Genomic DNA, 13,553 nt, shown 5'->3' with positions numbered 1-13,553 from the left:
CATAGTCATCTTTCTGTGTCTAACAATATAGTCTATAAACAGATAATATGTATTATCATTAGTTCATTATTTGCTCAGAATCCAAAAATGTCCTACTCATTAGCAGTGCACTATTTTTTATTGACGTGGCATGATGTCGATAGTGCACAATTCATATGTGGTGTCGTGGTTGTTTGCAGGCCAGTAAATATGTGGTCTGATTTACTTCTACTTGAGGCATGTTATCTCTGGGATTCACAGATGTGGCAGAAACTTCCAAAAAGTTGTAGAAAAGTCAGCCAGCTGTTTGCTGTCAAAAGCCTTTCCATTATACACCATTGGGTTCTTTTTTGTCTCTCTTCGTAACACATTGAAGGAGAGAGGGTTGATTCATTGCAGCAGCTGTGTAGGAGTGTTGAACAGACCTAGAACTATTCCTGGGTGCTGTTAGGTCTTAGCAGGGCTGTGTCTGGGACTGTGTCTGGGAAAGACTGTGTGTGACTGTGTGTGACTGTCTTACTGGGACTGGGACTGTGAACAGGTCTTATTTTGGCCCTGGCTGGTCTCTCTGGGAACTAAGGCTGGCCGTGTTTGAAAGACTCAATGTGTTCCTCAGAGACTCCTAATAGGACTGAGCTCAACTTCCTGCCCTACTCCCTCTCTTCTCCTTACTCAAAACTTCTCCCCACTCTCCCGCTCTCCCTCTTTCTAATCACTCCTCTCTTCTTTTCCTCCTACTTTCCACACTCACGGTTCTACTCTCTCTACTCACTACACTCACTCTGTTTGCTCTGTTCTGTCTGTCTGGTCACCTCAACACACCTGAAGCACTCTGGGGTGTTAGGGGGTAAGTCTGAATCAATTCTTCATCTGTTCACTCCCACATGAAAAAATACTATAGTGTATACTATGGTAGCATTACTATAGTATTCACTGTAGTATTTTTGCTGACTTTACTGTAGTATTCACTGTAAAAACATGACAGTATTTACTGTAGTATTTACAGTTTACTATAGTATAAATACTTAGTAAAAAAAGTTGTGTTTTTGCGGACTGTAGTATACTGTAATATTTACTGTAGTATTTTTATCTTTGACATAGAAGTAGGGGGCTTTCTCCTTTTCCATAACCTGTAATTAGGTAGGTAGGTAGGTAGGTAGGTAGGTAGGTAGGTAGGTAGGTAGGTAGGTAGGTAGAACTGGGTTCTGAATGGAGAGTTCAGAGCTTCTGCTCTTTTCTATAACCTGATGATCGATGGATACTACAGTGTGTAGTATACTATTCTACAGTATACTACAGTTTACTACAGAATTCTATAGTAAGTAATGTAGTATTCTATAGTAAACTGTATTATTTCTTGATGTGGGCTGTTCCGCTGTTACAGTACATCGAGCTCTTAGCCTATAGATTTTTTTATGAATGTCACACTTGTTTCTGAGTTGTTTTCTTTATTTGTTGGCTGTCTGTGAAGATTTTTCATGACAAGGTTTACGAGGGTATGTAGGCACTTAAAATATTTGGATCATATTTAGGAAATGATAACCACATGATACTGTCAATGCCACTGTTCATAGAGATGATTGTTGATGTGCGTTGTTATAGTCGCGTCATTGGCTGAGGCTGCGGTAAACAATCTGTTGGCGGAGCTAATCTGTTGGCGGGGCTAAGTGGCCAATGAAAGGCTCTTGTTTTTCCCTCTGTCTGAGTCGTAGAGGCCCTGCTCTCTCTGTACAGCAGGGGTCTCACACGCCACACGATCGCCCCTCTCCCTCTTCCCCTCCTCCTCTCCTCCCTCTCTCCTCTCTACTGGCCAGAAGCAAGATCAAACACACATACTCCTCAGTTGCTCCCAACATGCTGTTCTCTGAGGAGCAGAGCCCCTTCACAGAAGAAATGTGACAAAGCTCCCTCCATACGTTATTGGCAGGAAGGAGAGAGACCCTGTGATGTTTGTTATCGCTGACCTGAAGCTATTGTTTGTCAATCAGAGAATGTCAGACCGTAAGAGAGGGGTCAGGTCTGGCGCAGACGTTAAGCACGAGGCGGAAGATTGTGTTTTAAAGGGAAAGTTGTTGCTTTGACTTATACAAGGAGTGATTGTTTGAGAGAAAGAAAGAGGGAGGGAGGCATAAATAGAGAGAGCGAGGGGGGGCAATAGAGAGAGGGAGGGGGTTAGTAGAGAGAGGGAGGGGGTTAGTGGAGAGAGGGAGGGGGTTAATGGAGAGAGGGAGGGGGTTAATGGAGAGAGGGAGGGAGGCAATAGAGAGAGGGAGGGAGGCAATAGAGAGAGGGAGGGAGGCAATAGAGAGGGGAGGGGGTTAGTGGAGAGAGGGAGGGGGCTAATAGAGAGAGGATGGGGGCAATAGAGAGAGGCGGGGCAATAGAGCAAGTGAGGGGGTTAATAGAGAGCGTGAGGGGATTAATAGCGAGCGTGCGGGGAAAAGAGAGAAAGAGTTATCCTGGTGATACAGAGAGGGAGGGAGGCAATAGAGAGAGGGAGGGTGTTAATAGAGAGAGGGAGGGGGTTAGTAGAGAGAAGGAGGGGGTTAATAGAGAGAGGGAGGGGGTTAATAGAGAGAGGGAGGGGGTTAATAGAGAAGGAGGGGGTAATAGAGAGAGGAGGTGTTAATAGAGAGAGGGAGGGTGTTAATAGAGAGAGGGAGGGGGTTAGTAGAGAGAAGGAGGGGGTTAATAGAGAGAGGGAGGGGGTTAATAGAGAGAGGGAGGGGTTAATAGAGAGAGGGAGGGGGGAAATTGAGAGAGGGAGGGGTTAATAGAGAGAGGGAGGGGTTAATAGAGAGAGGGAGGGGGGAAATTGAGAGAGGGAGGGGTTAATAGAGAGAGGGAGGGGGGAAATAGAGAGAGGGAGGGGGGAAATAGAGAGAGGGAGGGGGCAATAGAGAGAGGGAGGGGGCAATAGAGAGAGGGAGGGGGTTAGTAGAGAGAGGGAGGGGCTAATAGAGAGAGGGAGGGGGGGAAATAGAGAGAGGGAGGGGGGTTAATAGAGAAAGGGAGGGGGTTAATAGAGAGAGGGAGGGGGCTAATAGAGAAAGGGAGGGGGTTAATAGAGAGAGGGAGGGGCAATACAGAGAGGGGAGGGGGGCTAATGGAGAGAGGGAGGGGCTAATAGCGAGAGGGAGGGGGCTAATAGCGAGAGGGAGGGGTTAATAGAGAGAGGGAGGGGTTAATAGAGAGATGTAGGGGGTTAATAGAGAGATGTGGGGGGTTAATAGAGAGAGGGAGAGGGTTAATAGAGAGAGGGAGGGGGCTAATAGAGAGAGGGAGGGGGCTAATAGAGAGATGTAGGGGGTTAATAGAGAGAGGGAGGGGGTTAGTAGAGAGAAGGAGGGGGTTAATAGAGAGAGGGAGGGGTTAATAGAGAGAGGGAGGGGGCTAATAGAGAGAGGGAGGGGGTTAATAGAGAGAGGGAGGGGGCTAATGGAGAGGAGGGGAGGGGGCTAATAGAGAGAGGGAGGGGGGCTAATAGAGAGAGGGAGGGGTGTTAATAGAGAAGAGGGAGGGGGTTAGTAGAGAGAGGGAGGGGGCTAATAGAGAGAGGGAGGGGGTTAATAGAGAGAGGGAGGGGGCTAATGGAGAGAGGGAGGGGGCTAATAGAGAGAGAGAGGGGGCTAATAGAGAGAGGGAGGGTGTTAATAGAGAGAGGGAGGGGGTTAGCCATGCAAGCCATGCAAGTAGTGACTGTAGCTCTGTAGGATGGAGTCACTGTAGCACTCTGCTTCCTTGTTCCAGTTTCAAAACATGGCTGGGAACATGATCAGAGCACATCCACACAAGATGGATTACCAAACTGCTTTCTTTTTACGTCTGACAACGGTTGCATTATTTGCATCACTGATGATACAGCACAGTATGTATGCATTGTTGTCTCTCTGCGCGGGCTCTGCGGTTAAGGAAAGGACATGTCATGTGTCATATGCGGTGGTCTCTGATACCCCAGCCACCCACACTCCCGCGGCATGTCCAAGTGGCTGAATTTCTCCCCTGTGAGTCAAGCAGGAAATGCCCAGGGTGGAGAATAGAGAGAGAGAGAGAGAGAGAGAGAGAGAGAGAGAGAGAGAGAGAGAGAGAGAGAGAGAGAGAGAGAGAGAGAGAGAGAGAGAGAGAGAGAGAGAGAGAGAGAGAGAGAGAGAGAGAGAGAGAGAGAGAGAGAGAGAGAGAGAGAGAGAGAGAGAGAGAGAGAGAGAGAGAGAGAGAGAGAGAGAGAGAGAGAGAGAGAGAGAGAGAGAGAGAGAGAGAGAGAGAGAGAGAGAGAGAGAGAGAGAGAGAGATCATGGTAACATACGCTGTAGGGTGTTAAGACGTAGGATCACTGAAATGTATTAAAGGCATCATGCCTCACAGTCACACTGTGTTCTGAGTCTAATTCACTTTACTGCAGTCAAGCTCTGCAAGGAGGACCATCTGTCTCACGTTGAGTTTACACACAGTATGAGTCTGAGTCTCACTCACTGTAACCCATGATTCATTACACTCTGCATGGAAGAGGCCTGTTGCAGCATGCCTTACATACATGTCACACGCTCCCTGTGTTTTTCTGTTTCTGTCTGTGTTCTGTGATGTGTGTACACTGCAGCCAAATGGCGCAGTGGGGAGGGGGCTGAGTGACTTTTAGAGAAAGGTCCCATAAACAGGAAATGGGACATCCAGAAAATGAATTCCAGTCTGAAGCTAATGGTAGGAGGGCTGTTGCTGCATTGGTCTGAAGACACAAGAAGAGGTAGATTAAAAAGAAGCGGGAGTGAGAGAGAGATGTGTGTATGTTTCTTTAAATGGTGCTTCCTCTCATCTTAAACCATAATCTGTTGAAGTTCAGGTTTATTTTGTGTCTAAGCTTATAAGAGGAGAGGGTGGGAAAGACTGTTCAGGAGAGACCATCGAGGAGAGAGAGAGTAAAAGAGAAACCATAGAGGAAAGAGAGAGTACGGAAAAGAGAGAGTTGGCATGGTCTGTGTCTTGTTGACATTAAAGCCTGTTGCTATGCTTTGCGCTGGCTGGATGCTCTTTCTCAGTCACAGCAGATGCTGGGGTCCGGGCTGCAGCAGCAGACATATATTTCTCTCTTTCTTGCGCTCTCTCTCTCTCTCTCTCTCTCTCTCTCTCTCTCTCTCTCTCTCTCTCTCTCTCGGTGGCGGGGTTTGGACAGTTGGCTCTCCACGTCAGGGAGGGAGTAAGGAGGGGAGCTGTGACTGACTCGGGAGGCAGGGATCTGGGTAAAAAAAAAACCATCACAACGCAGCTGAGCGCTGAGCAGCACAAAGCCGGCTAGAGCCTCTCCTATCCTCTCCAGGCTGCATCTCTCCAGAGCTCCACAGCACTAGTCTCTCCACACCACTAGTCTCTCCACACCACTAGTCTCTCCACAGCACTAGTCTCTCCACACCACTAGTCACTCCACACCAATAGTCTCTCCACACCACTAGTCTCTCCACACCACTAGTCTCTCCACACCACTAGTCACTCCACACCACTAGTCACTCCACACCAATAGTCACTCCACAGCACAAGTCTCTCCACACCACTAGTCACTCCACAGCATTAATCACTCCACAGCACTAGTCTCTCCACAGCACTAGTCTCTCCACAGCACTAGTCTCTCCACAGCACTAGTCTCTCCACAGCACTAGTCACTCCACACCACTAGTCTCTCCACACCACTAGTCTCTCCACACCACTAGTCACTCCACACCACTAGTCTCTCCACACCACTAGTCTCTCCACACCACTAGTCACTCCACACCACTAGTCACTCCACAGCACAAGTCACTCCACACCACTAGTCACTCCACAACATTAATCACTCCACAGCACCTGTCTCTCCACAGCACAAGTCCCTCCACAGCACTAGTCCCTCCACAGCACTAGTCTCTCCACAGCACTAGTCACTCCACAGCACTAGTCTCTCCACACCACTAGTCTCTCCACAGCACTAGTCTCTCCACAGCACTAGTCTCTCCACAGCACAAGTCCCTCCACAGCACTAGTCCCTCCACAGCACTAGTCTCTCCACAGCACAAGTCCCTCCACAGCGCTAGTCCCTCCACAGCGCTAGTCCCTCCACAGCGCTAGTCCCTCCACAGCGCTAGTCCCTCCACAGCGTCTAGTTCCCTCCACAGCACTAGTCCCTCCACAGCACCAGTCTCTCCACAGCATAGCACTAGTCTCTACACAGCACTAGTCTCTCTACAGCATTAATCACTCCACAGCACTAGTCTCTCCACACCACTAGTCTCTCCACAGCACTAGTCTCTCCACAGCACTAGTCGCTCCACAGCACTAGTCTCTCCACAGCACTAATCTCTCCACAGCGCTAGTCCCTCCACAGCGCTAGTCCCTCCACAGCGCTAGTCCCTCCACAGTGCTAGTCCCTCCACAGCGCTAGTCCCTCCACAGCACTAGTCCCTCCACAGCACCAGTCTCTCCACAGCATAGCACTAGTCTCTCCACACCACTAGTCACTCCACAGCATTAATCACTCCACAGCACTAGTCTCTCCACAGCACTAGTCTCTCCACAGCACTAGTCTCTCCACAGCACAAGTCCCTCCACAGCACCACAGCGCTAGTCTCTCCACAGCGCTAGTCCCTCCACAGCGCTAGTCCCTCCACAGCGCTAGTCCCTCCACAGCACCAGTCTCTCCACAGCATAGCACTAGTCTCTCCACAGCACTAGTCTCTCCACAGCACTAGTCTCTCCACAGCACAAGTCCCTCCACAGCACTAGTCTCTCCACAGCACTAGTCTCTCCACAGCGCTAGTCCCTCCACAGCACTAGTCCCTCCACAGCGCTAGTCTCTCCAAGGCACTAGTCCCTCCACAGCACCAGTCCCTCCACAGCATAGCACTAGTCTCTCCACAGCACTAGTCTCTCCACAGCACTAGTCTCTCCACAGCACTAGTCCCTCCACAGCACTAGTCTCGCCACAGCACTAGTCTCTCCACAGCACTAGTCTCTCCACAGCACTAGTCTCTCCACAGCACTAGTCTCTCCACAGCACTAGTCTCTCCACAGCACTAGTCTCTCCACAGCACTAGTCTCACCACAGCACTAGTCTCTCCACAGCACTAGTCCCTCCACAGCATAGCACTAGTCCCTCCACAGCATAGCACTAGTCTCTCCACAGCACTAGTGCCTCCACAGCACTAGTCTCTCCACAGCACTAGTCTCTCCACAGCACTAGTCTCTCCACAGCACAAGTCCCTCCACAGCACTAGTCCCTCCACAGCACAAGTCCCTCCACAGCGCTAGTCCCTCCACAGCGCTAGTCCCTCCACAGCGCTAGTCCCTCCACAGCGCTAGTCCCTCCACAGCACTAGTCCCTCCACAGCACCAGTCTCTCCACAGCATAGCACTAGTCTCTCCACAGCACTAGTCTCTCCACACCACTAGTCACTCTACAGCATTAATCGCTCCACAGCACTAGTCCCTCCACAGCGCTAGTCCCTCCACAGCGCTAGTCCCTCCACAGCACCAGTCTCTCCACAGCATAGCACTAGTCTCTCCACACCACTAGTCACTCCACAGCATTAATCACTCCACAGCACTAGTCTCTCCACAGCACTAGTCTCTCCACAGCACTAGTCTCTCCACAGCACAAGTCCCTCCACAGCACCACAGCGCTAGTCTCTCCACAGCGCTAGTCTCTCCACAGCGCTAGTCCCTCCACAGCGCTAGTCCCTCCACAGCGCTAGTCCCTCCACAGCGCTAGTCCCTCCACAGCACCAGTCTCTCCACAGCATAGCACTAGTCTCTCCACAGCACTAGTCTCTCCACAGCACTAGTCTCTCCACAGCACAAGTCCCTCCACAGCACTAGTCTCTCCACAGCACAAGTCCCTCCACAGCACTAGTCTCTCCACAGCGCTAGTCCCTCCACAGCGCTAGTCCCTCCAAGGCACTAGTCCCTCCACAGCACCAGTCTCTCCACAGCATAGCACTAGTCTCTCCACAGCACTAGTCTCTCCACAGCACTAGTCTCTCCACAGCACTAGTCCCTCCACAGCACTAGTCTCTCCACAGCACTAGTCTCTCCACAGCACTAGTCCCTCCACAGCACTAGTCTCTCCACAGCACTAGTCTCTCCACAGCACTAGTCCCTCCACAGCACTAGTCTCTCCACAGCATTAGTCTCTCCACAGCACTAGTCCCTCCACAGCATAGCACTAGTCCCTCCACAGCATAGCACTAGTCTCTCCACAGCACTAGTGCCTCCACAGCACTAGTCTCTCCACAGCACTAGTCTCTCCACAGCATAGCACTAGTCGCTCCACAGCATAGCACTAGTCTCTCCACAGCATAGCACTAGTCGCTCCACAGCACTAGTCTCTCCACAGCACTAGTCTCTCCACAGCACTAGTCTCTCCACAGCACTAGTCTCTCCACAGCATAGCACTAGTCGCTCCACAGCACTAGTCTCTCCACAGCACTAGTCTCTCCACAGCATAGCACTAGTCTCTCCACAGCATAGCACTAGTCCCTCCACAGCACTAGTCTCTCCACAGCACTAGTCCCTCCACAGCGCTAGTCCCTCCACAGCACTAGTCCCTCCACAGCACCAGTCTCTCCACAGCATAGCACTAGTCTCTCCACACCACTAGTCACTCCACAGCATTAATCACTCCACAGCACTAGTCTCTCCACAGCACTAGTCTCTCCACAGCACTAGTCTCTCCACAGCACAAGTCCCTCCACAGCACCACAGCGCTAGTCTCTCCACAGCGCTAGTCTCTCCACAGCGCTAGTCTCTCCACAGCGCTAGTCCCTCCACAGCGCTAGTCCCTCCACAGCGCTAGTCCCTCCACAGCGCTAGTCCCTCCACAGCGCTAGTCCCTCCACAGCACCAGTCTCTCCACAGCATAGCACTAGTCTCTCCACAGCACTAGTCTCTCCACAGCACTAGTCTCTCCACAGCACAAGTCCCTCCACAGCACTAGTCTCTCCACAGCGCTAGTCTCTCCACAGCGCTAGTCCCTCCACAGCGCTAGTCCCTCCACAGCGCTAGTCCCCTCCACAGCGCTAGTCCCTCCAAGGCACTAGTCCCTCCACAGCACCAGTCTCTCCACAGCATAGCACTAGTCTCTCCACAGCAATAGTCTCTCCACAGCACTAGTCTCTCCACAGCACTAGTCCCTCCACAGCACTAGTCTCTCCACAGCACTAGTCTCTCCACAGCACTAGTCTCTCCACAGCACTAGTCTCTCCACAGCACTAGTCTCTCCACAGCACTAGTCCCTCCACAGCACTAGTCTCTCCACAGCACTAGTCTCTCCACAGCACTAGTCCCTCCACAGCATAGCACTAGTCCCTCCACAGCATAGCACTAGTCTCTCCACAGCACTAGTGCCTCCACAGCACTAGTCTCTCCACAGCACTAGTCTCTCCACAGCATAGCACTAGTCGCTCCACAGCATAGCACTAGTCTCTCCACAGCATAGCACTAGTCGCTCCACAGCACTAGTCTCTCCACAGCACTAGTCTCTCCACAGCACTAGTCTCTCCACAGCATAGCACTAGTCCCTCCACAGCACTAGTCCTCTCCACAGCACTAGTCTCTCCACAGCCACTAGTCTCTCCACAGCATAGCACTAGTCGCTCCACAGCACTAGTCTCTCCACAGCACTAGTCTCTCCACAGCATAGCACTAGTCTCTCCACAGCATAGCACTAGTCCCTCCACAGCACTAGTCTCTCCACAGCACTAGTCTCTCCACAGCACTAGTCTCTCCACGGCACTAGTCTCTCCACAGCACTAGTCTTTCCACAGCACTAGTCTCTCCACAGCACTAGTCTTTCCACAGCACTAGTCTCTCCACAGCATAGCGCTAGTCGCTCCACAGCACTAGTCTCTCCACAGCACTAGTCTCTCCACAGCACTAGTCTCTCCACAGCATAGCACTAGTCCCTCCACAGCACTAGTCTCTCCACAGCACTAGTCTTTCCACAGCACTAGTCTCTCCACAGCACTAGTCTCTCCACAGCACTAGTCTTTCCACGGCACTAGTCTCTCCACGCCACTAGTCTCTCCACAGCACTAGTCTCTCCACAGCACTAGTCTCTCCACTGCCAGGATAAGCAGTGAGCTCTCTGTCCATGTGTGTACAGTACACTACTGCTCTAGGTGCCCCGTTAAAGAGAGCTGTATTCATTAATCCACACCGTAGCAAAACACTCTGCAATGGAAAATCACAACGAGTGTTTCTTATTGGAATAGTTTAGGTAGTCCCTGTTTCAGTCCCTTTTCGTCCGTTTGATGCCTAGTGAACACGACCCTGTTCTCTGTAGCCTGTGTAACATCACTTAAGAGGAAGGGAAGTGGTCATTTGTCTGTGTGACAGAGAACAGGGCTGGCTCACCTCTGCCTTGGCTTTTGTTTACAGTCAGTGTAATGACTCTAATCACTGCTAGAAATCTCCATATGGACTCTGGCAGGATTCAGGAAGTGCTGTAACCAATCCCTTTCATCTTCTGGACGTCTAACAGCACAGCAGGAACCTGTTATAGATTAAAGCTTTGGTGCATTGTTTAACTTAACCATGTTCAACATCAACCATGGGGTACCTAGAAGGGAAAAGTAAGTATTAAGTTAAGACTTGATGAAATATGACACTGACATGCACTCACCTCACACCTCTCCTCTCAACACCCGGTTCTCAGGGGAAATGGAAAGAGAGCCTGTGACTCAACTTCCTATTTTAGATGTTAACAAGGTGACACTCCATCTTAACTCCTCCTTCACATCTACTGGACTGGTTGAACAGCGCAGAAGAGAAACTCCCCCGACTGTTTTTTTTTCTCTACAGGACCAGAAAGAAAGAAACGCCGCTCTTTTACACCTGATCATTAGGTTACTACCACATAGAAGGGCAGGACACACTACATTGGAGTTTCAGAGAGTTCAAGCAGTAATGGACAGTGAGTGGGTATGGACATGCATTACCTCCTAGAAAGTCAGTTGCGAAACATCTTTCTGAGTGGACTGCCCTATCAAATTACTTCAGAGAAACAGGTGTGCTGCCAGTACAGTCTGAGGCAGTGGCCCCCAGGACCAGGCAGCGCTATTAAACACAGGATTATCTGAAGCCGTACAGGGAGACAAACCCCCGCAAGCTCAGCGCTGCTGACAAGTCACAGTATGTATTTTCTCCTACTGTGACAGACCCTTATGACAAGTCCCCAAGACGATCACATGGGGCATTCGTACAGCTCGAAGGCTTAAGTCAAGACCATGTTGTTAAGACATCTCTGGAGGAGTTCTCAGGGGCTGAGTAAGACGAGCGGTATCCAACAGGGTGTTTGCATGAATGTACTGGTTGGTTGAGGAGACGTCCTAATGATTCATGTCAGCTGACTTGAGCCCAGAGAGCGAGGAAAAACTGCATTCCTCTGTAGAGGGGATTTTACAGGTCACAGGTTTCACACAACACACTATATATAATGAAGTGTTTTCTTATGCAAATCTGTGAAAACGCTCTTATGTCCTTGTTTCTGATGGGGGCCAAAGGGTCTGTTTTTGTATGTTAATGCCATGTCTCTAGTGAACAGAGCCACGTGGTAACATGTCACATTGTTGTGATGTTAAACGTGTTAAGATTCTCACCTGAGCTCAGATTTGGGTGTTAACATAAAGTACCAGTACTTTAAAAAGTATTTTAAAAAGTACCAATAAGTTTGGACACACCTACTCATTCCAGGGTTTTTCTTTATTTTTGCTATTTTCTACATTGTAGAATAATAGTGAAGACATCAAAACTATGAAATAACACATATAGAATCATGTAGTAACCAGAAAAGTGTTCCACAAATCAAAATATATTTTATATTTCAGATTCTTTAAAGTAGCCACTCTTTGCCTTGATGACAGCTTTGCACACTCTTGGCATTCTCTCAACCAGTTTGATGTCTTCACTATTTTTCTACAATGTAGAAAATAGTAAAACTAAATAAAAACCCTTGAATAAGTAGGCGTCCAAACTTTTGACTGGTACTGTATGTCTACTACTATTCCACCAGCTACCTCATATTAGAAACCATGTTTGAAATGGAGCTGTCTTCCAGCCGGTAGTTGTCTGGGCTTTGGCTGCAGCCTGTAATACTGTATCTGACACGGAATGAAGCTCAGACAGCAGTGCAGTGCAGTAGAAATAGTGTGTTCCCATACCAGGAGTCAAACCTGGGCCGCCTAGGTGTAAACAAAGAATCCTAACCGCTAGACCAGGGTTCCCCAACTGGTGGCTTGGGGGCCAAATTTGGCATGCGGGGGATTTTATTTATTCTAAGAGAACAAAAAAATATGTATATATATTTTTTTTATTGTTGGACATAAAAGACTGTAAAAACACCAGCTAATCTGCTCAAAGTGATTTTAATCGGGAACATTTGTTCCGAAGTATTCCCACGCATACTAGATGTATGTGATCGTATACAATTGTAGTCTACAAACTATTTGTAAATATGTTTCGTCACCGTGACCATCCGCTAAAGAGAAAATCAGCCCGCTGCTGAATCTAGTTGATGGTCCCTGCACTAGACCATATGGAAAGATATTACAAAACACAAGACTTGTCTTTTTTCTTCTCTTTTATGCGGTCAGTGCAGGTGAATCGTTGATTGGTTAAGTTGTTTAGCCTGTTCAGTAAGTCTTCCTTCCCCTACGCCCATTCTTGACTCCTCTTTTGAATGTGTGTTTTTGCAGGTTAACCTTCGCTCCCCGGTGAACAATGAGAGCTATCAGGAGCGTCTGGTTCGGCTAGAGGGGGACAAAGAGTCTCTGGTTCTCCAGGTAAGGTGCTCATGTTTTCTCTCAGCCCTACTGTGTCTCTTGCAGGATCAGAGCGAGAATACCTGACCCCTTTTTTATTGTTTACTTCACTTTTGTTTATTATCTATTTCACTTGCTCTGGCATCGTGAACATATGTGTCCCATGCCAATATAGCCAATTGAATTGAATGAGAGAGAGAGAGAGAGAGAGAGAGAGAGAGAGAGAGAGAGAGAGAGAGAGAGAGAGAGAGAGAGAGAGAGAGAGAGAGAGAGAGAGAGAGAGAGAGAGAGAGAGAGAGAGAGAGAGAGAGAGAGAGAGAGAGAGAGAGAGAGAGAGAGAGAGAGAGAGAGAGAGAGAGAGAGAGAGAGAGAGAGAGAGAGAGAGAGAGAGAGAGAGAGAGAGAGAGAGAGTATATCACAGAAATGTGAGACTGTCCAGGGCAGGCAGTGGGGCTGGAGGCTGTTGTGTGTAGCACAGGAGCTCAGTCACACAGTACGCCCCTAGTTTCCTGTTTTTCCCAAACAAACGTGTCTGGACAATGCCTCTGTCTTTGGCTGTACTGTGATTTGTCACGATGCTCCATGCTTTTTTACATCTGTGTAATTGGTAGCTTCTACATCTGTAATCTAGGCTAGACATATTTTCTCTCTTCCTACAGTAGTTCCTCCTCGGGCTCTGTCATGTCTTGTCTGCCTCAACGTGTGCTGCTTACAACTAGCTTTATCTCAGCCTTGTGCCAAAGTACTGTAGCCCTTTCTTTTGCACATGCCAGCACATTCATCAAGCCCCTGTGACAAATG

The 13,553-nt window shown here is 49.2% G+C and overlaps 1 protein-coding gene across 1 annotated transcript in view; it reads left to right on the top strand.

Annotated features, from left to right (window-relative positions):
- ppfibp2b (PPFIA binding protein 2b) overlaps positions 1-13,553 on the top strand; it is an 80,763-nt gene that overhangs the window by 33,262 nt on the left and 33,948 nt on the right. Inside the window, 1 exon segment of the mRNA XM_082957367.1 lies at positions 12,687-12,773. Coding sequence (XP_082813493.1) covers positions 12,687-12,773 — 87 coding nt within the window.

This window comes from Salmo salar, chromosome 10, assembly GCF_965601325.2.
Source record: "Salmo salar chromosome 10, fSalSal1, whole genome shotgun sequence".
NCBI classification, from domain to species: Eukaryota; Metazoa; Chordata; class Actinopteri; order Salmoniformes; family Salmonidae; genus Salmo; species Salmo salar.
The sequence above is the reverse complement of the archived record's forward strand: the minus strand, read 5'-3'. Positions and strand labels throughout refer to the sequence as shown.